Genomic DNA, 24,076 nt, shown 5'->3' with positions numbered 1-24,076 from the left:
TCTAAAGGGTTACTCAACTTCTGAATCTATTAATGCTCCTTTTATAATGTGTTATGCTGTGCTGGTGATTTCACAGTTACACTTCACATGTGGGTTTAGCTGCCAATAAATATTTTTAAAGTGTAATTATATTCAGTCAAAGCTGCACAGGTTTACAACACCACATTCAGTTTATAATACCAGTATAATACACGCGTGTGATGTGAAGAGAGGAGAAATCATCAAGTCCTTATGTTTATTACACAAAAAGAACAGCAAAGGCATCACCTTCATCATTAGGATTCACCACTTTGACCCAAAAAACTGTACTACTCAGCGGAGTAATGTCCTGATATTTGGCCATTCAGAATTAGTAAAAGTAGAAAAAAGGCGTTTTAATCTATTTTTCATAAGCATCCTTGTTTATGTTATGCACAAAAGCAGGCTCCCATGATTGATGTTTAACATACATTTTGATTGGAAAACATCCACAATAGGAAAGCAAAAATAAAATGCCATTACAAACAATGCATGTAATTCTGAAATCAGGAAAATGCATATAAAGAAACCAGCCTTTGGTACAAAGTTATTTAAAACAAAAAAGGAACTCACATTCACATTTTTGCGTTATTGTAATCATGAAAAATGTAACGCCAGTCATTTCTGTAAAGCAAAATGTTTTAGTCACAGGCAAGGTACAGTCCAGGCATGTACTGTATTCAAGAAGGCAGAAACCAACACCACTGTATTCAGCACACAGAGTGATGCTGCTCCACTGCCTTTATCTCACAATCCACCACAATGCTGCATATTATGCATGTACCATCACATTTTGTGCAAAAAGCACACAAAACATGTTGCACACAATATATAAAATACAGTACATATTAAATACATCATTCTGGATTTCATTTGGCTGGAAGTTTTTTGGATCATTTGAATATGAGCAAGCGTCACTTTTAAGGTGTGAATACAGAAGGAGAAGGAGTAGTGGAGGGTCTGTTCTTGGTAAATCTGCAAGGCTACACTAGCCAAGGCTAGAATCCAGACCTGAGCATAGGACATCCATTCAGATGGTTGGCATGAATGAATGACACGTTGGATGTGATGTTTACACAATGCTCTGAGGCTACCCACAGTGCCTGGCAGGCGGAGCATACGGCTGAATAAGTGAAGCTGCTTCAGATCCTTTTCTTGCCTTCCTTGGTCAGTTAGGCTCCTCTGGATGCCACATTAATTCTAAAGGTGAGTTGGTGAACTCACAACTAAAGCACTTGACTGAGTCTGTGGGAGTGGAGAAGCAGTCTGAGTTTGGTATGTACATTAGTAATGACAAGGAACATTCAGTGTTCAGAGGTTATCACTGAAGGCTTGTTGGTTCAATCATACGGTGAGGAGGAGGTCAAATAATGACCGTCTCCATGTGAAAGGCGTGTGAGTAGGTAAAGGACGAACTGTGTTTCTGGAGGGGGAAGGACACAGGCACAACAGGGGTGGTAGAGGGAGATGAGGAGGTGGAGGAGGAGGAAGTGGAGGAGCGGCTGGCCCATCGGGATGGGAGGCGTCGGTTGGCTGGACGGGTAGGCCTTGAGAAGTTCTTCTGGACGGAGGAAGAGACACAAGTCTCTTGGTTCTCCTGCGGAGAAACAAATGAATTACCATTTAGGATTATCACACCGTTCTATTAACAATTAAATTCACACACTCCAATACTTTACATTTTGTCACGTGTTCCATCTGAAGTCTTCTTGACCCTGGGGGAAATGACAGGCATATTTCAAAGAGGAACATGCTCATGTGGAGAGGTCACAAAAGTAGCTCCCCCGAGAAGCGGAATACCTGTGGCTCTGCTGCCACTTAACAGTTCTTTAGGATCTTGGGCAGTTTAGTTTGGACAGTGCTCCTCGGTTGAGGTTAAACTGAAGTTGTGCCTATTATTACATTCTTTTCATGAGATTAAATGAAATTGCCTTGATAATCGCTCCCAAGATTTTGTTAACATTTGCATGACTTTAAAGCGGCGTAATCACTTCAGCTTTCTCATTTCCTTGCTCTGCCAAGGGCATTTAGTCAGCTGGCTTCTTGCAGATACTTCTGAAATTACTACACGAAGGCCAGGAAAACGCTTCCACTATGAGGCCCCATGGAAGGACTGGAAGATGAAAGACAAGTTGTTGAGGGTGATGGACCTCCTGCCAAGTACTTTATATGCCACGCCGCCATTTGCTTTTGTTAGGAGCCTTTAAGCAAAGGAATAGCCCAGATGCCCAGATTATAAAGGAGGCTCTGGCCTGCTTCTGTCTCTTAGCACATACCAGAAATAAACAACATTCCCACTGGAGCTGTACTCAGTCAAGGGCAATTGCTTAGTGTTTCAGAGTGGAATGGAACAGAATGAAATGTGCGAGTTCACCCAGGTTCGCTGATGTAATTGGATGAAATTATAGTTTGACTTTGTTGTATTTCAGTCAAAACAAAGTGCAGACTTACATATTTTATTCCAAGAGAATGCCTCTAAATGTTAACATCTCTACATTGAATAGCACACCTGCTGAGTGGCAAGGTCTGACATGTGAAAGTGTGAATATTGACTGTATGTTTCTACCCACCTGCACTGTTAGATGTACCTCTTTCACACCCATGGCACTGTGGCTTCTGAGCTGTGCATGTGAGCTGTGCGTCTGCGAGGTGTGTGAAGTCTGCGTGTGTCTCAGAGTGGGAGGTAAGGCCGGAGGGTCCATGTCTAGTATGTCCAGTTCTGTGATGTTCTCCTGCTGCCGGACACTGATGTTAGGACTTGAAGACATCTCATCTGGTTGGCTATGGTTCTGTTTAGCCCGGGCTGCACTCTCATAATTCTTCAGAATCCTTTCTACTGCCCCGTAGTTGGACCGGGATCCCTCCGGTCGTGGGTATGCAGCCAGAGTGAGTGCCTTCCAGGGATGGTCATTCATCATTCGAGGCCCAGGTCTGGTGGAGTCCAACTGAGGAGGAAGAACAGACACATGTTTTAGCTGTGCCTGGTGCTCTGGCTGCATCATCTGTCTTTGTTTGTTCTCAGCAGACGGCTGCTGGAGTGAGACACCCACCCTGGCTGACTGAGACTTGGCTCCATGGGGATTCTCATTCTTGGAGCTTGAACCATCCACATTCTGACCTGGCTGGGTATTTGCAGGAAAGAGAGGCTCATAAAAGAGAGGCTCTGTGGCCACTCTGCGTGTTTTCCTGGAAGGACTGCTGGCTGTCTGAACTTTGTGCTTGACCTCAGACTGGTGTGCAGGACTCTGAGAGGTTATTGTTGTTGCCTCCCTGAGTCCAATCTGAGGCTGTTCAGAGGAAAGATCGAAAGCTGATTCTTGTTTCATTCTGACCTCTTGACCATCTGGACCGCATCTCATTCGCCTTGGTTGGTCTTTTGGGTTCTGAATTGTGAAATTTGAGGTGGAGAGAGATAATGTGACTTCAGGATAGACACCCATGATGCTAGCAGTGTCATCAGTACAAAGGGGCTGAAATGTTGTCTCCCTGGGAGGTAAAATCTCTGATGCACGGGTTGGTGAAAGGACTGGCTGGCAGCTGACAGAGGAGGCATCTGTTACTGTAAAAGTGTCTTGTTTCTCCGCGCCACGGCCCATCTCGGCCTGAAACAAAGTTCTGTTGAACTCAGCCGTTTTTTGTTCCAGCATTATGTTTCTTCTGGAGCCCTGGAGGTTGAGGTCGGCAGGTGGTATTTCAAGAGATGACAAGAGCAAATCTAAAGGCAATTCTTTGACAGTCTGAGGCATTCTTACCTCTGGGCTTTTTAAGTTCTTTACACCAGGGCAGAAATCTGAACGCAAGCCTTTTCCAGCAGTCAATATGTTGACTTCGGAGAAGCTTTTCTGCACAGTCCCGTATGTCGACGGCTTACTGCTCGTGAACTTGCTTGCATCACAGGACCAGCGGTTGTGGCAACAGCCCATATTACATTCAGAGTTAGCAGGTACAGAGCATGATGCTATAACACCATCTATTAAAACTTTTCCTTCATTTTCTTGCAGCATGGCCTCAAACTTCCTGACAATAGATGGGCTGCTGCACTTTTTGTCCCCGAGGATACAGGGGCTATGGCACTTCCTCAATGTCGTCATGGGGGATTCTGGGATGTGCAGTTCTGTGTCTGGATGGGTGGGGGAGCTCAGACTCCAGGAGGATGTGCGGGGAGGGATGGGTGGACCTTCTGCATTAATCTCAGAGGGTAGTCCAGGGCTCGTCTGTGTTTCTCTGTAGCTGTCTGGATCAGCAGTGTCTGCTCTCCAGGATTTGTTTGGCCCTCTGTTAGCCCGCCAGGTGTTATCTGGTGACAGGGTGATCCAGTTTTCTCTCCCCAAAGCCCGAAGGTCATTATAAATCTGGCTGAGGTCGCAGGAAGCTTCATCCACCTCCAGTCGGGTTTTATCATGGCTAAAGAACATCTCGTTCTCCTGAGATAGGCACAGGGATTCAAATTGATTCCTGAAGGGAATAAAACAACAAAATGCATTCATTTTATAGTATGATAGTGATTATCATAGTTCCATGTTGATGTCAGGGAGTTAACATAGCAAAGGGGATTTATTTACCTCTTATCGCTCTTCTTCTTTCTGATCTCATCCTGGTAGCTACAAAGCTCCTCACTTACACGGGCTATCTCCTTCAGAGCCTGAGACACAGAGATGGGGAGACAGAGATACAATTAGACAAGCTGGATACTGTGTATTGTTCAAGTACTGTACAAATAAAACTTCAAATTGATGATGGAGGTAGATAAAGAGGATTATGTACCAAGGAATGAAAAAGAAGGGTATTCAGGAGGAGTACAGGGGCACTGATGATCAAACCAGTTTGTGTCAGCAGAGCAAAAAGCAATAACAAGGCAAGTGATGACCACCACACCAATGTGTCTGTGTACACAACGTTTTTAACAAACAGAAGAATTGTCTGAAATACTCACGGCATTGAGAGCAGTGGTGTTCTTCTTCTTTCCGCTGCCGTAACTCAGCTCTGCCCAAAGAAGACTTTCTTCAGGACTAACATGGACATTGTTTTCATCGCTGTTGGAGGCATTTTTCTGTGGCGTCCCACATCCAAGCGCTCCATGAAACACAGCATCCACCTCTTTTAAATCCACAACTTCCTTTCCATCAGTGACTGAGTCTTGCTGCCAAATGCCTCTGGATCTTAACTCATCCACCAGCTCAGGTTGTAAATGGTCATTGTGAACGAACTGATCACCAACCTCAAATTCACACAGGCGGTCTGCTTGGAAGTAGGTGGCGTGGCGACCATCTCTGACAAAGAAATCCCCGCCGCTGATGCTTCTGTTTTGATCAAAAGCAGGTAAATGTGGATGCCTGATTAGTTCTGAAGGACTGCTGCTGCTAAGTGGCTCGTTGTCACTGAGCAGACTGGAGCCCGTACTGGTTGAGCGTATGCTGAGACTGTGTACGACATCACCGCCATCCTTCCTCCCGCTATCCAGCCCGGTCCCTTCTCGCTTGTCCTTCACGTCACAGTACAGCTAGAAATAGGAAGAAGAATTAAGAACATAAGCCACACTGCATTAGTCTTATGTTAAATGAAACTAACATTGACCTTTTGTCATTTCAAATGTATTATTTAAAGAGGAATCTAATCAACATATTTGGACCGCAGAGGATTTAGAAAATAAATATAAAACATTCAAAGAATTGCCTCAAAATAAAATTGGATAACCTCTGGCCTCTAACCATGGAATCCCAAAATAAGTATTTCATGTTGACTGGGCTCCCTTCCCATCACGCAATGTCTAGATGGAACTAGTGCTTCGTAGCCTGCTTTATTCCTCTGCTGTTTTCCTCTCTCATTTTCTGGTCTCGGAAGGGCAAATGAGAGCCACATGTTCTTTTCATAGCAGATTGTTCCAGTGCCTTTGCGTTCTGTCCCACTAATTTTGTATGGCTTCCCTCATTAAAAACACTAATCTGTTCCTCTGGGCATGTCCGATTTGACTCATGCTTTGTCACTCACCACACAATTCTCATCCAACTTCACCACTTTATCCCAAAAGTTCAACTTTCTCATTAGGGCAGCACCTAACATTTAATTACATTACACATTAATCTGTTGAATACTTGGTTGATTAGTTGATTGATCATTTGTTTTACCAAAATAATAACAAGAGTCTAGAGCTCAAGGTGAGGTCTTCAGATTACTTGATTTGTCAAAACAACTAAATCAAAACCAAGAGATATTTAGAGTAATTTAAGACAAGACAATTTACTGTCATGTTGCAGGATATATCATCACATTTGAGAAACTAGCAAAATTGTTGCTAATCACTTCTTGGTCAGTCTACTGGTTTATTGACTACTTGTTTTAGCTCTATTTCTCAAATTCCCATAGCACAATTAAACTAGATTGGATATTAATAAGCTCAAACTGACATGGTCAGAAATATTTTCAAAACACAAACAGTGAAGGAAAAATGGTAATTATTTGTTCATTCATTCAATTTTTTATTTTTAAAAAATGCATGAATAATTGAATCCACAGGGTGCAATACGAAAGCATTTTCTATTAACCAAAGACAACTATAAATGACTTTTCTGTTTTGGACACTGATAAATGTCTTTCTGTTGTATGCTAGCTTCTCTGCCTACATCACTCCAGGTCATAGCCTGTCTCAATCACTGCTTCTGACTCAGGAGAGGGAGATCAGAGAAATAGCAGCACCCTCACCCTCCTCCTTCCACACCTTCCTTTCCTCATACTCTGCAGCTGCACTGATCGGGGATATTGTTTTGACAGTGTTGATGGTGAACAGGATGTGTAGGAGGGAAGTGCTTCACACTGTAGGCTGCTCAGTGCATAGGAAGCATGTATCATGCACAAAAATTGGAGAGAAGATTTGTAAGTTTTGAAATTGTATTACATACTTTTGAAGATTTTCCTTTACCACTTGCCTTACTTTTACCTGAATCCAACCTTAACCCCAAACCAAATAATGAAACCAAAACAAAATGCAGAACTATTCTCATTAAGACACAGTCAGAGCACCTTACCTCTTCTATTTTCTTCTGCATATCCTTTAGCTGGCACTCCCACTCCCTCCTCTCCACATCGAACCTCTCCAGCAACTCGGCTTTTTCCCTTAACCAGTCCCTCTCATTGTGCTCCAGGCGACAGCGCAGGTCCATGGCTGCGGAGTGTGTGTCCGCCAGGAGCCTCCGCTGCTCTTCCCTCTCCCGGCGGAGCGTTGATGTCTCGCCGTGCGGCTCCCGAGCACTCTGTGACGCTACAGAGCCCGGACCTGCTGCCGACTGGACCCCTCCACCGATCAACCCAGCACCCTCTCTAGCCTCCAACTGAAGAGAAGGAAACAGACAGGGAGTGCAGAGGGCACAGAGGAGGAGAGAAAAGGGAGCAGGGAGATGGAAAGCGAAAGAGTGGGAGAGAGAGTGGAGAAAACAGTCAGTGGTGATTATGGATAGATTACGGTTGGAGAGAAAGAGGATGACGAGACAAGCAAGGCAGGAGTGAGAGAAATTGGAATTAAGAGAATGAAGGAGTGGCAGGAAGAGAAGGTGGAGGAAGTGGGGGAATAATGCACCACAGGGATGAGTGTGAGTGGGTTCAGAGGACGGAAGAGGAAGAAAAGAGAGAAGATTGAAAGATGAAAATATCCTGTAAGGACTTAACCTGGGTTCATGGGTTCAGGGTTCAAGTCTTTTTTCTATGGTACTTCACTAACACAGGATACAGTGCAGGATGTGGCAGATTCAGACACAGCAAAATATGTCTGCAGAGGATGCATGTGGCCTTAGTCAAATGATACTCTGGTTTGCCAACACGGATTCATTACAAAAATGCCAATTTTTATTACGTTCAATTGGACATTTTTGTTTTAATGAGAATATTACTGAGTGCTCCTATTCAATGCCATTTTCAAGTGAAATACCCTGGGAATTTCCTTGGGGAATTTCCCTGTGCTATAGCTAAAAATGTTGTCACTTTACTGAGAATGAATAGGAAAACATTGCAAAGAGAAATTCAGAGGTAACTGCCAGAAAAAAAAGGCTTTAGATTTAATTCTTGGTGGTCTGATTTTTAGCTTTAGATTAGATGATGGTGTTTGGAAGCTAATCTGAAATGTTCTCTACCAACAAGATAACGCAAGAGGATTATCGGATATAGAGGCTTTGTGTGTTTCAGTACATAGATCCCTGCATTCCCTGGTAAATATGTACATTTTTGTTGCTTGTAAAAAAAAAAGAGGGGGGGGGGGGATGTTGGCTTTGGAACTGGAAAGAGCCCAAGACAACGCCTGAGCATATGCATGTGTGTGCGCTAGAAAGAGGGAGAGAATTCATATGAGCATGCCTGAGTGTGTTATTTCAGTGTTCAGTCACAGACGGCGACCAAAGCCTTCGTTCAAGCCTCGGTCATGGTGCTATTTCTGCCTGTGGCCTAGGGTCATGAAATTATGGTGTAGAAAAACAAGTCACCCCTTTCTGTCTGCCTGTGGCTCTTCTTAAAGTTCTCCACAATTACAGATGGATGCTGATGGGCGCTGTCCACAGTCTTTTTAAAAAACTCTAAACGTAAACAAATAATGAAAGTGCAAAAATATGAGGGTTAGAGTCCAATTAATGAGCTGAAGACCATTTTTTATTGATTGAGACAGCAAAGGAAAACTTCTTCTTAAAAGGAAACTCTGGAGGAACTTTACATGCAAGCAGGGACACGGGTCAACATCTTTTCAGCCAGCTCAGGGAAAACACACCCATGCACGCACACAATCTCTCTCAAGCAGCCATCTCCTGCTACCCTTGGACACCCTGTCTGTCACTGTATGACCCAGGGTATATAAAGGTAACTGTGTAACCACTGTGACCCAGTATAAATAGGGACACACAGCCTTGTTCAATGTCACATTCCATGGGGAGGTGGGCAGACGAGGTAAAAGGAGGAGGGGGAGTTAGCTGCTGAGACAGAGTGAGATGTCTCATAGCTGCCAGCAGCTTTCATAAATCAGTGGCATGCGAAGAATATGCCAGGAAATATCCGGCCTAGGACCTCTGCCTGGGACCTTGGATGCATGCTCGGTATTTAGTGGTAAAAGTGCCCAAAAAGGATGTGGAAACAACATACAGTAGTAACATTCACAGCCATAGTCTACTGTGGGGAAAGGTGTGTAATTAATATCTCAAGAATAGAACAAGCATGTAACTGTGCATAAGCTAGAACTATGTTAAGAAGAAGAAGAAGAATTACTTTATTGATCCCGCAACGGGGAAATTGAATTTTTTCACTCTTATTATTAATCATGTTACACACACACACAGGCCCAAAATACACACATGCACAAACAGGATCTATACATGCGATTAAGGAGAGATGTTAGAGCGAGGGGGCTGCCAGTGACCGGCGCCCTGAGCAGTTGGGGTTGGGGACTTGAACCAGTGACCCTACTGTTCCCAGCCAAGTCTCAAGGAAGCCAAATTGATTTGGCTAATCTGTTTGTAGCGACAGGTCTTGATTTTTCGACCAACCAAGTGAGGCAAACTAGGTGAACCACAGCTAAAAATGTTGCAAAAATATGGAATATGTGGACATTTCCTACATGAAACTTAATTTATAAAGCTATTACATGGCACTTAAGTATGTGGATGTAAGAAGACTCTCCTGCTTAGGAACAGATAAGGACATCTTCACTGCCCTTTCACTCACAACATTACTAAAAATGACCTCAAAATTTCAACTTACTGGACCAGGTCCTTTAGTGTCCACCACTTGTTCGATTCTCTAACTTCAGGTTTGTATAATACACTTGGCTGCTTGGATAATCCTCTACAGTATTCTGACCGCCTCCCTCTGATTGTGGGCTACCACTTTAAAAATCTCTCTACAAAGTGCAATAATGAATGAGCAAAAGCTTGCTGTCCAGCCAGCAGTGCAATACTTAGGAATGCATCAAAGCAAACTGTAAGAAAGAGTTCAGTTGAGTCCTCTTTGACTGTAAGACTCATGCAGGTGATTTCACGTAAATGTTCTTCTCAAACATATATGCTAATGCTACAATCACTTTTCTAATCTTTGCTTTTCTGGACTGTTATGGGCGTGATCAGTGTCAGCATTCAAACTGACCAAACAATTACCTTCTACATTCTTGTCTTTAACACCCTGCTTACGTTCTCTGTCTGAGCTAAAACTGGGATCTCCTCTGCACTGGTAGGGTGAAGCCAACATGTGGAAAATGACAGAGGAGTTTCTCACCCATGCTGAAATTGTTCACATTTCACTTCTAAGTGAAGTGCAGTTACACCCATATTGCTCTACTGACACCCTTGCATTGATTTGCATGCATTCTTGTCTATTTCTACATCGCCCACATTTTGTTTTGAGTGATAGATGTGTCTTACTGTTTTAAAATTTGGATATTGTTGTTGTACGGTGGATATACTGTCTTTCTAAGTGTGGTTTTACACAACAGTGTTCATTTTCTTAACAGAGACGTAATTCTCTGTTTTCCTGCCCAGGGACTATTGATGTAAAATAGCTTATAGCTAAATCTGCTACACCTGAGAAGCTGTTCACTGTCTCTGTCAAATAAATACATAATAAAATAAAGTGAAGTGAAACAGCAATTCAGTCTGATTATTGGGCTACTCATTTTTGTGCTCTGTCTAAACCATTAAAGAGTAAATTACATGGATTATAGAAATACAATTTCAACAGCCATTTCACATTTAATCATACTTTACTAAACTAAAGATCAAACTTTGGTTATAGACCTGTGACAACGTTTACTCTAAACTGCCCAATGAGGGACACAAGGTAGTTAGAATCCAAAAAGTAAAATTATAATTTGATTACGGAGCTGAAAATTATTTCAGAAAACCTGACCTGATGTATTTTGAGCATGATGAGAAATTCTAGATTAGAAATGGGTAAACACATACCAAAAACTATAAACTGTGGCAGGATGTGGCATCAAGACAAAACATCTCTTACAATGGAGCTGACCCCGCCCAGCAAGGCTTAACTCCAAGTCACATTTCCCTTGGTCTGTTTGTGCAATGAATATAGAAATGTGTGTGTGTGTGTGTGTGTGTGTGTGTGTGTGTGTGTGTGTGTGTGTGTGTGTGTGTGTGTGTGTGTGTGTGTGTGTGTGTGTGTGCGTATTCCATTCAAAATTACTGTACACTTTGAATGTTAACACACAAGTAATCACACAGACTCTCCTGAGCCCTTTGCAAACATATGACGAAACAAAACATCAAAACATCTCTGCCGTCCGACTTCCCTTCCCCAACTCAATTTCCTCTAAAATAGATGCATTACATACACATTTACGTGTGTGTGTGTGTGTGTGTGTGTGTGTGTGTGTGTGTGTGTGTGTGTGTGTGTGTGTGTGTGTGTGTGTGTGTGTGTGTGTGTGTGTGTGTGTGTGCGTGTGTGTGTGTGTCTGTGAGTGTGTGTGCCCAACGTTAAGCCTCTTTCTCCCACTGCCACAATGGGCTTTACAAACACAAAATAGAACAGTAAAAGTCACTGTTTTTTTATAAGGCTCTCTGTCAACCACATGGTGAGATGGCACAGAGCCAGCAGGATAAAGAGAAGAGCTGAACAGTAACATTGTGCCATCTACTCACACAGAGTGAATGACAGTATGGTAGTTAAACCATCTGTGATCTGGAAAAACTATGTTACTATGTTGCATTCCTGTCTCATCGTGTCAGCGCTGGTGTTGTCCTTTTGAGAGCAAAGGAGAGCTGTGTGACGGGTGAATGCATGACCAATCATTTTTAAGTTTTAAGTCAGTGATATAAGTCATATCGACTCAACTGGCAGATAGAGTGAGTGTAAAATGACAACAAAATAGAGATATAAGTACTGACACACACAAAGCACACAAAGAAATCAAACTCAGAATCACAGAATTAAAAGTCCTTTTTTTCTGATCAGGTTTATAGTTCTATTTTGGGGCAACCATATCAATCTTCTGATATAACCAGAAAAAAGGCTAAATCCCTAAAGCTACATTGCTTTGAAGAATAGCCATGCATGGTCCTTCAAGTGTTCTGTGCAATGCCTGATACAGCGTGGCACTGGTATGCAAACTTTGATCTGTCAGTATTTTCTGCCCCTTTCACGAAACATTTAGCAGGAGCTGCCTAAGGCAACAATAGGTTAATATTTCATCTTCTTAGAGGTAGCTGTTAAAAGCCAAGCTAGGCATCTGTGTCTGGCTGAGCAGGGATAACATTTGTCTCCTCAGTGCAAATCTTTTGTCTGAGCTGAGGCTTGAGTTGGATGGATGCCAGGGTGACTTATCACCCTGTCATGTGGGTGGCAAACTTGGCTATCACAATTCACACCCAGTGGAGGCCAGACGTGCACACGCATGCATAGACATGGGAAAACGATACACACAAGAAACAACATAGATACAAATTGCAATAAAGCATTCTTTATGGGCAGTATTGGGCTTAGACATTGCTGTTAAAGAGTAGTGTCACACTGTGTTTGAACTGTCCTCATACTGCGCATGCATCTGCACACACGAGCACACGTACCAGACATGCACAGCTATATATAAATGCATCCTTGACATTGCTCTAACACACTCTAATCTAATCTAAAACTCTGCAACTAATTATTTGCTTGTTTGTTTGCAGATGCTTTTGCATACCATCTTTACCCCAAATCCCCCCCACACGATACTGTCATCATCCTCCCTCAGTTACCTGTGCAATCCTGCATTTGAGCTCAGCCTTCTCCAGCTCCCAGGCACATCTGTCTCTGGTGTACTGCAGCTGGAGCTCGCTCCTCTTCTCCTCCTCTCTCTTCACCTCCGCCTGCACTTCCTCCAAAACTGTCTTCAAGTCCAGCAGAATCCTCCTGTTCTCCCCTCCCTGCATGGGAACACGGTTGGGAGCAATCTTGTCAACCAAATGAGCTGGCATATTAGAAACATATAGTATATAATATACAGTGTCACAGAGTAATCAGAGAAGAACTAAGAAGGAAACCTCTACTAAAAACTTATCCTGGGTTATTATGTAGCCTGTATCAAATTTTGATTAGATCTGATTCTGGGAATATACTGATGATACTGCACGACAAAACACAACAAATTCACTGTGAACGCATGCACAATGACAAACTACATCTTTCCAAAGCAACAGGTTGCTGGTGCAACATGCATGTGCCAAAAACGCACTAAAGGCACACAAATATATTTTCACAGGGGGTAGTAAATTAGTAGTATTTCCAATCACTTGTATATCAGCTACTTCTCTCAACAATGATTCCTTCTCGCGCATCCATTCTTCCTTATCCTGTACGTGTCGCTTTTTCAGATCCTCGCATTTCTTTTTAAGCCGCGTGTGTTGTGTTTGCTGCTGCTGCTGCTGCTGCTGCTGCTGGGCTTCGGGACCTGGCCACATTTGTCCCCTGAGGACCTCAAACTGTGCCCCTGGTGCACTTTCTCCTCCACCCGATGAAGCACCGAACTGGGGCTCGTAGATGTGACTGAAGACAGTGGGCGGAGAGGATATCCTCCTCGACGGGCTGCGACTTTTGCCCCTGCCTCTATCTGTCCTATCCACCCTGGAGCACGGCACAAACTCCCATCCCTGAGACGGGACGTAGCCCCCACGAGCACCGCCCCCACTTTGCAGCCCCGAGCCGTTCATAAACGCACTCCACATTTCTCCAGCGCATTAAAATAAAATAAGACAACAGAAATTAATGACACAAGTTAGCCCGAGCAGCTGATAACCAAGCTATTCTGTAAGTATCCATTTCTGCTCTGAGAAGCATAAGTTCAAAACATTTTTGATACAGTTCAGCGAAGGCCATATCCAAATTCAAACTGGTTTTCAGGTGGAGACCGGTCGCATTCTGAAAGCGTGAGTTATCCAAACCCGGCCACGTCCCCCTCCGGCCGCGCAGCAGCGCCCAGGACAGGAACCACGGCTGAGCTCTCACAGGCGGCAGGACTGGACGCTCTGGTCCCCTCCATATCCACACAGAGACAAGGTCAGCCCGTCATTCTTGTGTCACAGTCCCCACTGCAGGCTGTCCTACTGTTTTTTTTATATCTTTTATCTCAATGACTTCCTCACTGCTGTACCCCTGCGCTGTTTCTCTTTTAGCCTACATGTGTATGTTGAGCTCTCTGGACGCTGTGTCGTCCCCCCCCCCCCTGCACAGAACCGGTGTAGGCGACAATCCAAGGCTGGCAAAGACAGACACCCAGTAACAACTCCGACAGCTAACGGAGCTCCCAAAAATATCACGGAGCGCACTGATGTAAGAGCCGCGGAGTATTTTTACCCGCTGCGACCACGAGTGTATTTTCCTAGAGTCAGATAGCTGTCAGAAGCTGCCCATTCATCAACACCGGACTGCTCTAATTACGTCGCAGGATACCACCTTGCGCCGTCTCCATGGCAACAAGTCAATTTAAGCCGTGGTGTAAAGAAAACAGCAGGGTGCTAACCGTCGCTCCTTTAGAGGTAACACACCACTTAGCACGACAGTTATTACACGAAATGTCAACTACGCTCGCAAAGTAAGCGGTAAGTGTCTTACCTTGCCAGTGAGAAAAGAAGCGAGTTTTCCTACTTTCCTCTTTTCTCACCCGTAGTCTAGAAGGAGTAACTCCCACCTTTCTCTGCTAACGTTGTCCAAGCATGAGAGGGGAATGACTATCACGAGGAAAGCGACGAGGGGTGGGATTGTATTCATGTTGATATGAGAGATAACACAAGTAGCTAGTCACTGTGGACTGGCTGTAGCCTGTCTGTAACCTGGGCCTGACAAAAAGTACCATTTTATTCGGTTCTCGCGACAGGAAGTAGGCTAGATAATAGTTACCGCGCGAGCTTAAGTGATGTTGAAGGGTTTTTGTCAGTGTTTCCGCTTGAGCCTCGAAACAAACTTGAAACGACTCACATCTTCCACCGTCTGAAGACACGCGAAGCTAGTGCCATGGGGATGAAGAGACCCTCCTTTGCTCTAATATTGAATATTGCGATGGATGTAGAAACACAGCCAGAGAGCAGACGAAGTAGCTGCAGTCTGTGATGGAATAGTGTGGCAGCCGACAGCTGAAACGATGCTTTCATTACCGGGAATAAAGCCCTGCTTCCCCCCTCTCTCTCCCCACAGCTGGCCCTAATACTGTGGCTATGTGACGTAAAACATCCCACCGGTGGGATGAAACAAGTGGACCGGTTCCGCCCCCGTCCTGGTGGTCAGGTCCGTTGGTTAAACGGATCAGCACATTTCTGGCGTGATTTTTATGACCCACCCAAGGACATTGTCAATGTCTGGTGTGTGTGTGTGTGTGTGTGTGTGTGTGTGTGTGTGTGTGTGTGTGTGTGTGTGTGTGTGTGTGTGTGTGTGTGTGTGTGTGTGTGTGTGTGTGTGCAATAATGGCCACACAATTTGAATAGTGACCAGGAAACAAATGAGGGACTAATCGTTAGTGAATGGTTAGTTAATGAGTAGGCCTAACTCCTAATCATATTATTGTTATTTTAGTTAATGAGAAGTGAATTGAGAATCAAGCAGGAACAAATCATGAACGACTTGATAATTGATGAATTGTACTTATAACTTATTATTCTTAATGGATGACAATATACTTGATACTGATGAGTTACTGGGAGATTCAGTATTAATGAATCATGAAGTAATGATTAGTTCATGAATATCCGTGAATCGATCATACTGACCACTTTCTTCATTGGTCATTCCTGATTAACTGGCACAAAACTAGCGATGTCGCATTAATTACTAATTATTTAAACATTAGTGACTGTTTTTGTGATGAATTCAGCCGTCTTTGGAGTGAAACGTTATTTATTAAGGAACTAATTGTTAAAGGGACTCTACTTGACATTCAGAACATTAATATAGCAGTAAACAAATATTTTCTATCTAAGGATATAGTGGAGTAATTGCGTCCTGAGCAGAGAACAAAGTCACTCTCCCTCTACGAGTTCTGTAACATGAAGTTCTCCGTTTGTTTTGATAGCTGGTCCGTGTGCATGTGGCCGGGGAAAAAAACTTTTCAGTGTTTGAGTAGAGCATCTTTAAGGTAATGATGGACTACTGAGTAACTATTCAGTAGTATGTATCACTTTACGTGCAGGGACACAAGAACAGTAACTAATGTTTAGATAATTAGTAATGAATGAGTCTTTATAGTTGTTATAGTATATAACTTACATAGTAAGTGAAAACATCTGTGTGGGTACAGAAACAGTGCATTACTCACAGACATACTCACCTAACAGTCCTCTGTCGCTCAAAGATGTTAGGTCTCCAATAAGTGTTGAAAGCATCGGAGTAGATGAGTGGCTTGGATCGTACATGGAAAATGATAATGCCCTGTACCTTGAGTGACCTTATGTGATGTGTTCAAAATAACAGAATTTAAATGAATGAATAAAAAAGAAAGAAACAATGAAAAAGTACACAACGTAAATATTAAGGGTGTGCTTTACAGAACAAAGAACAGGGTGAAAAGGAATACCAATTTAAAAATGGTGGCATATGAGAGTGAGGAAAACAGAACAAGAATGAGGATCAGCAAAATAATGGGCTGAAACATCTTGATGGGTGACAGTTAAATGAAAAGGTTGGGGGCAGAGGGAGTGACAGGCAGATTGAGAAGCAGTAAGAAAAGTGCATATTAGAGAACACAGAAATGGCAGTCAAGGTCAATCATTTTTTTGTGTGTGCATCAGCTTACAGATAGTGGCTCCTCTGCCAGTTTGTCCTCCTGCTTTGGGACATCCAGCCGGTCTATGAAGCTCTGCAACTCCTTCCTGAAGGCTTTCATCTGGGCGTTGATACGATACAGCAGCTCGTGCTCTCTGATCCTGTGGAGCAAAGTAAGAGTGTGTTTGGACTTGACATATCGCTTGAAACTGCTGTAGTTAAACAAAGGGTGAGGGTGGGTTGATTGGGGAAATACTGTGATTCCTGTGTTTATTACCTGCCACCTTCCTCATCCTCATCCAGTCTGGCAAACAGCTCCCCGTTGGTGACGTATACTCGGGCCTCCGTGATGATAGTGCTGGTGTCAGTGATGAGCCTATCGATGGTCCGACCCAGCCTCTCCGCCTCAATGCGGATGTCTATCATCTGCTGTCGGTCCTTCAGGCTTCTGGATAAAAAACGGCTGTCTACAGGTGAGTAAAGAGAACGTGTCGGGGTGAGGCAGCGGATGTTCCTCACCTCATCTGAGTCACTCTCCCCTCCGATAGGGCCCTCACGCTTGCGGTGGGGAGGGAGAAGGCGAGGGGAGGATGCTGAGACTGAGGGGGTGTCATCATCCCGTCCTCCGTCACTCTCTGCGTCACTGTCCCGAGGGCTGCCACGGATGCCCAAGTGGGATGCCAGGTCATAGCGCTGCATGTTGGAGAGCAGCACACGGTTCTCGTACTGGAGCTGCATGACTTTGCCGCTCAGTTCATTGATCTGCAGACGTGCTGCTTTCAGCTCCTCCTGGAGGCCCTCCACTTTAGCTGGGTCAGCTCCTCCTGGGGTTGAAACAACGCAGCAATGAAAAGTGGAACACCTTTGCAAATGAGACTTAAATGCGCAGCTCCTGGAGACTTTGTGGAATACATTTTTCAGCAGATACAGATTTATAAAGCTGAAAAAGAACAGATATCTGAATTGCAGTTGTTTTATCACCTGCAACCATGACTTAGTGAAAGACACAAAGAAGATGAAAACAAACAAACCTCCTCCATGTCTTGATCCAGCTTCATGGGATCCAGCCTTGTATTTCAGTTTGTTGAGTTCATTTGTCACCTTAAGATTTACAGAACGTTATTTCCATGTGTATTTAATGCTGCAAGTATGATTGGTTCACACATTTGAATTTCTTATGTATGCGGTTTAGATAACAGACAGCTTTTATAAAAAGCCTCAAAGCTATTGATGATACCAATAATAGCAGCTGATACACAAGGTAAGAGGTGACACAAATCAAAAGTATAAAAGCACAGTGCCAGAAATATCTAAACTCTCACAATGCTTAACAAGGCTTCAAAAAGAGAGAAAACTAAATAGATAGCAGTCCCAGACAGAGAAACTAAAGGGCAGTATTTCCAGACAGTTAAGTGGAGACTGTATTGCAGTCACACTGTGAGTAGTTTTGCCCTTGGGTCGTACAGTAACAATACAGTGGACCTGTTGGAGGAATTAGCCCTTTTTGGATCATCTACCTTTTTGTTCTCTTCTTCCACATCTGCTAAGTTCCTGCGGAGAAGTTCTGCCTCATCCTCCACCAGCTGAAGCTGCTGCCTCAGCTCTGACAGGGCCTCGCCCTGCTCCCTGCACTGTTGACCTCCAATACCAGAGCCGTCCACGCCTGCTGCTGCCAGACTAGAGGAAATAAGCATTGATAACTGTGACATTTCATTTAAAGCCCCCCTCATTTTTTTGGAAAACAATAGTATCCCTGTACTGTCTGGTTAAACTCAACCATGAAATTACAGATTAAATTCTCCCTCATATGGTAATAGCTTGCTTTTCCTTTCCATTACCACTTTCACTACATTTCAAAAAGTCTTTCCTACTGTTTAAATCATCAAAATCTGATGAAAGAGTGCAAAGTACCTGTCCTCCCGCATGTCATCCAGTTCAGCCTTCAGCCCCCGGTTCTCAACCTCCAGCTCCACAATCTTCCTTCCCAAGATGTTTGCCTCCTCCTCCACCAGGCGTAGGCGTAGTTTCAGCTCAGATTCGCGGGTGGTGGGAGGCCCTCCAGCCTCACCTTTAGGCAGAGGGCTGTCCACGTCCCCGTAGAAGGAGCGGTACTTCTGCAGCTCATGGTCCAGCCGGTCTTTTTCCTTGTCAATCTTTGCCATTTTTTTCCTCATCAAGATGGCTTCCTCCTTAATGAAGGCCAGCTGGCATTTTAAATCCTCATTTTCTTCCTGTGAAGAAGAGAGATTCTTAATTTTCCCATTACTAAGTGTTGGAAGAAATTACACTGGCGATAGAGTTATTCTTGTGTAAGTTCTAACTAGTTTGGTACCATGTTTAAAAATCTACTTTCCTAAGATCAGTTTCATTGCCTCAGCACACATTGTAACGGGCTGATAGTCAGGATTTCCCTTATGTTCCTTTCACTGACTATAAATTCTGACTCTCGGATGCCTAGTTTGCATTTTAAATGTGATTTCATTTGGAAATTGCATTGCAAAATGACCTTATTATTAAACACCTCCATTGAAGTTCATAACTTTATAATCTTATAATGTATGCTGACTCACCTCGATGGGGGTCTGTGGAGTCTTTCTCTCTGCTTTTTGCACATCCTTACTTCCTTTTCTTTTCAGTGAGAGCTGCAGGGAAACAGTGATTACATCATCGGCTCATGATATCATCCAGATTTACAGAGCACCGAAGGCTCAGTATTGGAAAAACAGGACTGTTTAAAGCCACCCTCGAGAACATTTCTGTTAAAATATTCAAATTCAAATCACAGTGCTCACAGTGCATGTATGATTTGATAGGCTTTAAGTAAAAACACTCCCAAAATAACTTGTATTATTAATTTTATCTTGTCTACATGAATGTCTCACAAATCTTAAAAAAGATATTAAGCCATGCACCTGGGAGTGGGAATGCAGTGCACCATTACTGTATCTCGGTTCCCCCTCTCCGAACCTTTACAAGTGATTTCATAATATCTTCAACCTGACCTTCACAGTTCCGTTCACAATTTGCCTCCACTTTCATTAGCACACAGACATAAAAGGTGAAACAAAAAAAACATTACACAGTACACTCTCATCAGCTCTTCACCTCTTTGGCTTTCTCCAGTTCATTCTGCAGGGCCTGCTTAGTGACCTCCACCTCTATCAGCTGCTGCCTCAGCTTCTCATTCTCATCCTCTGTCCTCGTCCTCTTCTCCTCCACATTCTCCAGCTCGTGGTGCAAGCGCACAGACACATCCTTCGCCACCTGGGAGAGGGACAGAGACAGGAGGAAAGAGAGAAGTTGTTAGTATGGATAGATATGATATTATATGGTAGAGTGATGATTATCCCATTATAGCTGCATGATAGACTCACCTTGAGGTCTTGCTCCAGACTTCTGAGCAGCTCTCCATCCACCTGGCCACTTTCTGAGAAGCGGAGCCTCTTCCTCTCGGCCTTCTTCAGTCGGTACTGAAGGATTCTACAGTTCTTGTTGGCTCTCTCCAGCTCTCTGCGCATGTCCTGCAGCTGGCAGGCGTCTTCCTCATAAAAGGTGTCCCGCATCTCATCCATTTCTGCCCGCATCTCCTCGATTTCAGTCTACCACACAACAGACGAAAAATCAAAGTCATTAAATCCAGCCTTGCCACCCAAAGGAAAATATTGGCCAGGGCCTTTTAAAAACATCATTTTCAAATCAAAGCATGCAGCTAATCGTTATTCAGCCTGTAAGCACACAACAGGTGCGACCATTGCGCACGCTAAAAAGGACAGCTTCTATAAACACAATATAAGCTGCCAGGCTTGTAATATGTTACCGATTTACCTTAAGATCATCGTTTTCATCCTCCAGCTTCTCCATGTCTTCTTGTAGTCTCTGGTCTGGCTGTGGAGCCGGTTGTGGACTGTCAGGTTCGGGGGACAGCTCCGGCTCTGAGGCCGGCGGTGATGCTTGTTTCGTCTGCATCTTTGTCCCTTTCTTCCCCAAGCTTTTATTCAAATGAAACTGTATTAGCTCGGACTGCAAGCATCCCTCCTTCCAGAAACCAGGTCCGCAGCCTATTGTGCCTTTGGAGCTCTTCTTGTTGCCGCCTGTCGCCGCTGCAGCCTCCCCACCTCTCGGGGTTTTGCTCCTCAGTTTGGGAGATTTGGATGCGCAGGGCTGGTCGGAGACGACGCGGCTCGGGTCTGCTCTGGAGGGTAATGAGGCATCAGTGACAAGGCGAGGGGAGTCTTCTGGTGTGTGGGTGCCGCCTCTGTCTGCCGCCGCGGGCCTGCTCAGCGTCGGGCTTTCAGCACCAGCAGCCTGGACAGCAGCCGCGCCTCTGATGGCAGGAGCGCCTCCGGCCTGTCGCTCCTTGCCTGTGGAAACAGGAGAATGACCTCGGCTGCTTCTCCCTCCCCCTCCTCCTCCTCCTCCCTGCTTGGACGTGATGGGCTTTGACGAGTTGCAGCCCTTCTGTGTAGCTTTGGATCCACCGTCTTTGAGCCCGGCCGGGGACGACGACCGCTGCTGCTTCCGGCTGCTATTGTCTGGCTGCCGCGGTGAGTCGGCAGAGGATGGGTTCATCATGGTGTCAAAGGCTCAGCTCATTCTTAACAACATTCATCCTCTTCAGCAGTATCCACGCAGCTGGAAAACCCCTTTCCACACCTAAAGGCCACAAAAGATGGACGATTGAGGCTAAATAACACTCAGAAGGAAAAGGTTATCCTCCACAGGTCCACCAAATAGTTTAAGTTTGTTACTTGGGCTAGACTGAAAATAGAAAAAATTTAGTTATTAACAAAACGGGTAACCGAGGACGCATGTATTCCATTTGTTGTTGTTTTTGTGTTTAGCCTAATTAGGTGAGCGCCCAGGGACGGGTATACGTGCCCACCGGTGAGTGTGCCGTCGGCTCCTGTCTGATGAGATGAGTGTGAGATCAGCTGCAGCTCGGGAAATTAGACAGTCATTTACGTCATGTACGCTGCCGAAAGGGCAATGGGCGAGAGAGTGAGAGAGCAAAGAGAAGACGATGTCATTGGCCATTAAACCTGGAGCAGCAGCCAGCCAATTAATCCGCACTGCCTGTTCAGTTGGCCGAAATAAGCTTTTAAGTTGGCCTCCGATCTGATCCTCGACCGACCCACCACAAAAGAAAGGACGGTCCAGCTTGTTAATACTGAGCCACATCCATGCTTAGACATGAGTCCTGCCATTTCCCGTCAGCCATCATCTTACTCCTCATATCCAACATGTCCGATGACTCATTACTCAAATGGAAGATGAGCTATAAAAGTACCAGAAGCAACTACACAACATTTATTTCACCTGTTCCACAATTGACACAGATTATGCTTTTTATTTCTTTTGTCTCTTTGTTTTTAAAACCCCCCAAAATAGACTTGCTGTCACACAACCTTCCACTCAGTGCAGATTAAATAAAGAATATCAAATTAGTCTGAACAATGGAGAAAGCATAGCTCCATTTCTGTTTGTCTTTTTCTACATATAAAAAACTTGGAGCTGCAACAGTAAATCAAGGCACCTCTGAGGCCTGACAGTACAGAGCATAATGTGGACCACAGTCAGACATTTGCCCTTCGTACAGGTTACTGTTGTCACGTCCATCTAAAGCACGCATGTGTGCTCACAGAAAAGAGATTATCATGTAAAGATCATGAAGCTCCTGATGAATCTCTTACCTTTTCTGGGTGTTTTTTTCGGATGCTGAAGGGTAGTGGTGATGGGGAGGCAGAAGGGATGCTGACTCGAGCGCCTCCCGACCACCGAGCAACCTGTTTCAATATTCATGACATTACATCATCGCTGGGAGGGGCCGGGGCTACACGGAAATGAAGCTGCACGCAGCAGGCTATTCTCATTGGAAGAAGACAAGACTCTCTCTCTCCCTCTCTCCCTCTCTCTCTCTCTCTCTCTCTCTCTCTCTCTCTCTCTCTCTCTCTCTCTCTCTCTCTCTCTCTCTCTCTCCTCTCTCTCTCTCTCACCTTGTATTCAGCCATCTGAATTGACCTTGATTGAAATCGAATCAGAATCAAGAATACTTTAATAATCCCAGGGGGGAATCATTTTGCTACTAGAATATAACTAGAATGTAACTAAGTTTTATAATAAGCTTCATTTTATTTTAAAAGGACAGTACTTTATATCCTGGGAGGACAATATGACTGAGACCCCACTGAAACATATTGAAATACAGTATATTTATCACCCATTTAGGATTTTCAACACATACAGGAAGTATGATGGCCGGCCTCTTATACAGTTTTTATACAGTATTGTTTCTTGGCTGCGGCCCACTTTATTTTGTCTCTCAAAACCCCAAACTGAAGTTGTTGCACAACATTTTTCCACAAATACCCAGGGATCATTTGTCAAACGAAAAGGGTTAGAAAGGGAAAATGGCCCTTACTTGCTGTTGTCAAGGGATAAATAAGAAATTCATTTGGAGTTCTGCCTGCCATTATTCTCTCACAGAATTAGTTTGAATCTGTGTTGGAAATGGAAATGTGCAATTATAGTGGATTTGGTTTGAATACAGGTTCATGTGTGATGTTTTCCAATGGAAATGGTTACTGAGGACCATTTATTCTGTCTGGAAACAGATCCAACTCTCACGGGTTCCTCATACACTCAAGACATCTTCACTTTGATTCAATTAGTGTAGAACACACACCCATTCAAAATGGCTCATGGTTGTTTAAAGACACACCGCAAAATGGGGTGGACTGGTGTTTCATGCATCATCCTCTGTGAGTAAAATAACAAGTACGTTTGCAGGAAGTGCCAGGGATTGACTTGAATTGAAAGCCAGGATTTTCTCTGCTCTGAAAGTTTTATGGCATGGATTTTAGTTTCTGTCAAAGCTTAAGTAACAACAGCCTCCTCCTACCTCTGTGCAATCCATTTGCTGCTGTCACAGCAGGCTTTTACAACATTATATCTTGATCCATTCAGAAATGAGACTGCTCTCTGTTGTTATCACGGTTTAATTGCCAGACAAGATGTTGCAGGGCCAATCAGCCAGCTTTGGCCAAGAATGATTATTCATTTGCTCTGAATGGGATAACAGATGTTTTGGGTCTTGCACCCCCTTTCACAATCGCACACACTCACACACACACACACCACTTCCCCCACCTATGTTCTCCTTCTGCCCCAGACTATTCAATCATTTACTTGCATTAAAGTGACAGATGTCTGCATCATCGAGACTTTCAAAGCCTTTAATTTAGTCAGCATTACCATCAAGCATCTTGGACAAACAATCTCACTTCCAAAACGCACTCAAACCACCAAAACACTTCATACATGTCTCAAACAAGCTTGTTGGAGCAGAGCACTGGTAACA

At 44.1% G+C, this 24,076-nt stretch overlaps 2 protein-coding genes across 3 annotated transcripts; both read right to left on the bottom strand.

The window, feature by feature from the left end:
- Positions 1 to 291: 291 nt before the first annotated feature.
- mtcl3a (MTCL family member 3a) lies at positions 292 to 14,084 on the bottom strand. 2 transcript variants are annotated; one of them, XM_083917888.1, is made up of 9 exons: positions 13,263 to 14,084; positions 12,729 to 12,896; positions 7,041 to 7,343; positions 4,952 to 5,518; positions 4,581 to 4,660; positions 3,069 to 4,473; positions 2,589 to 2,963; positions 1,698 to 1,733; positions 1,475 to 1,615 (listed from the first exon to the last, which is right to left on the bottom strand). In XM_083917888.1, exons 1-8 carry the CDS (start codon positions 13,692 to 13,694, stop codon positions 1,704 to 1,706), a joined length of 3,360 nt encoding a protein of 1,119 aa, XP_083774014.1. In that variant the 5' UTR covers positions 13,695 to 14,084; the 3' UTR covers positions 1,475 to 1,615; positions 1,698 to 1,703. The 2 variants fall into 2 exon arrangements, with proteins under 2 accessions (XP_083774013.1, XP_083774014.1); XM_083917887.1 differs by lacking the exon at positions 1,698 to 1,733 and having other exon boundaries at positions 292 to 1,615.
- A 2,414-nt stretch (positions 14,085 to 16,498) lies between these two features.
- mtcl3 (MTCL family member 3) lies at positions 16,499 to 21,288 on the bottom strand (the record flags this gene model as incomplete). Its single annotated transcript, XM_083919033.1, has 10 exons — positions 16,499 to 16,609; positions 16,751 to 16,880; positions 16,997 to 17,540; positions 17,751 to 17,820; positions 18,237 to 18,396; positions 18,631 to 18,950; positions 19,290 to 19,361; positions 19,825 to 19,983; positions 20,094 to 20,318; positions 20,545 to 21,288. The coding sequence occupies 10 exons, from the start codon at positions 21,286 to 21,288 to the stop codon at positions 16,499 to 16,501; spliced, it is 2,535 nt and encodes an 844-aa protein (XP_083775159.1).
- Positions 21,289 to 24,076: the final 2,788 nt, after the last annotated feature.

This window comes from Echiichthys vipera (assembly GCF_963691815.1).
Source record: "Echiichthys vipera genome assembly, chromosome: 8".
Lineage (NCBI taxonomy): Eukaryota > Metazoa > Chordata > Actinopteri > Perciformes > Trachinidae > Echiichthys > Echiichthys vipera.
The sequence above is the reverse complement of the archived record's forward strand: the minus strand, read 5'-3'. Positions and strand labels throughout refer to the sequence as shown.

Bases quoted from the DNA above. Each gene is read 5' to 3' on its own strand.
- mtcl3a (XM_083917887.1), bottom strand. From the start codon at position 13,694: ATGTGGAGTGCGTTTATGAACGGCTCGGGGCTGCAAAGTGGGGGCGGT. The intron at 4,661-4,951 runs GTGAGTATTTCA...TCTGTGTCTCAG, and splicing joins ACACCACTGCTCTCAATGCC to GCTCTGAAGGAGATAGCCCG. The intron at 1,616-2,588 runs GTGGGTAGAAAC...GTTTCTCCGCAG, and splicing joins AGGTACATCTAACAGTGCAG to GAGAACCAAGAGACTTGTGT.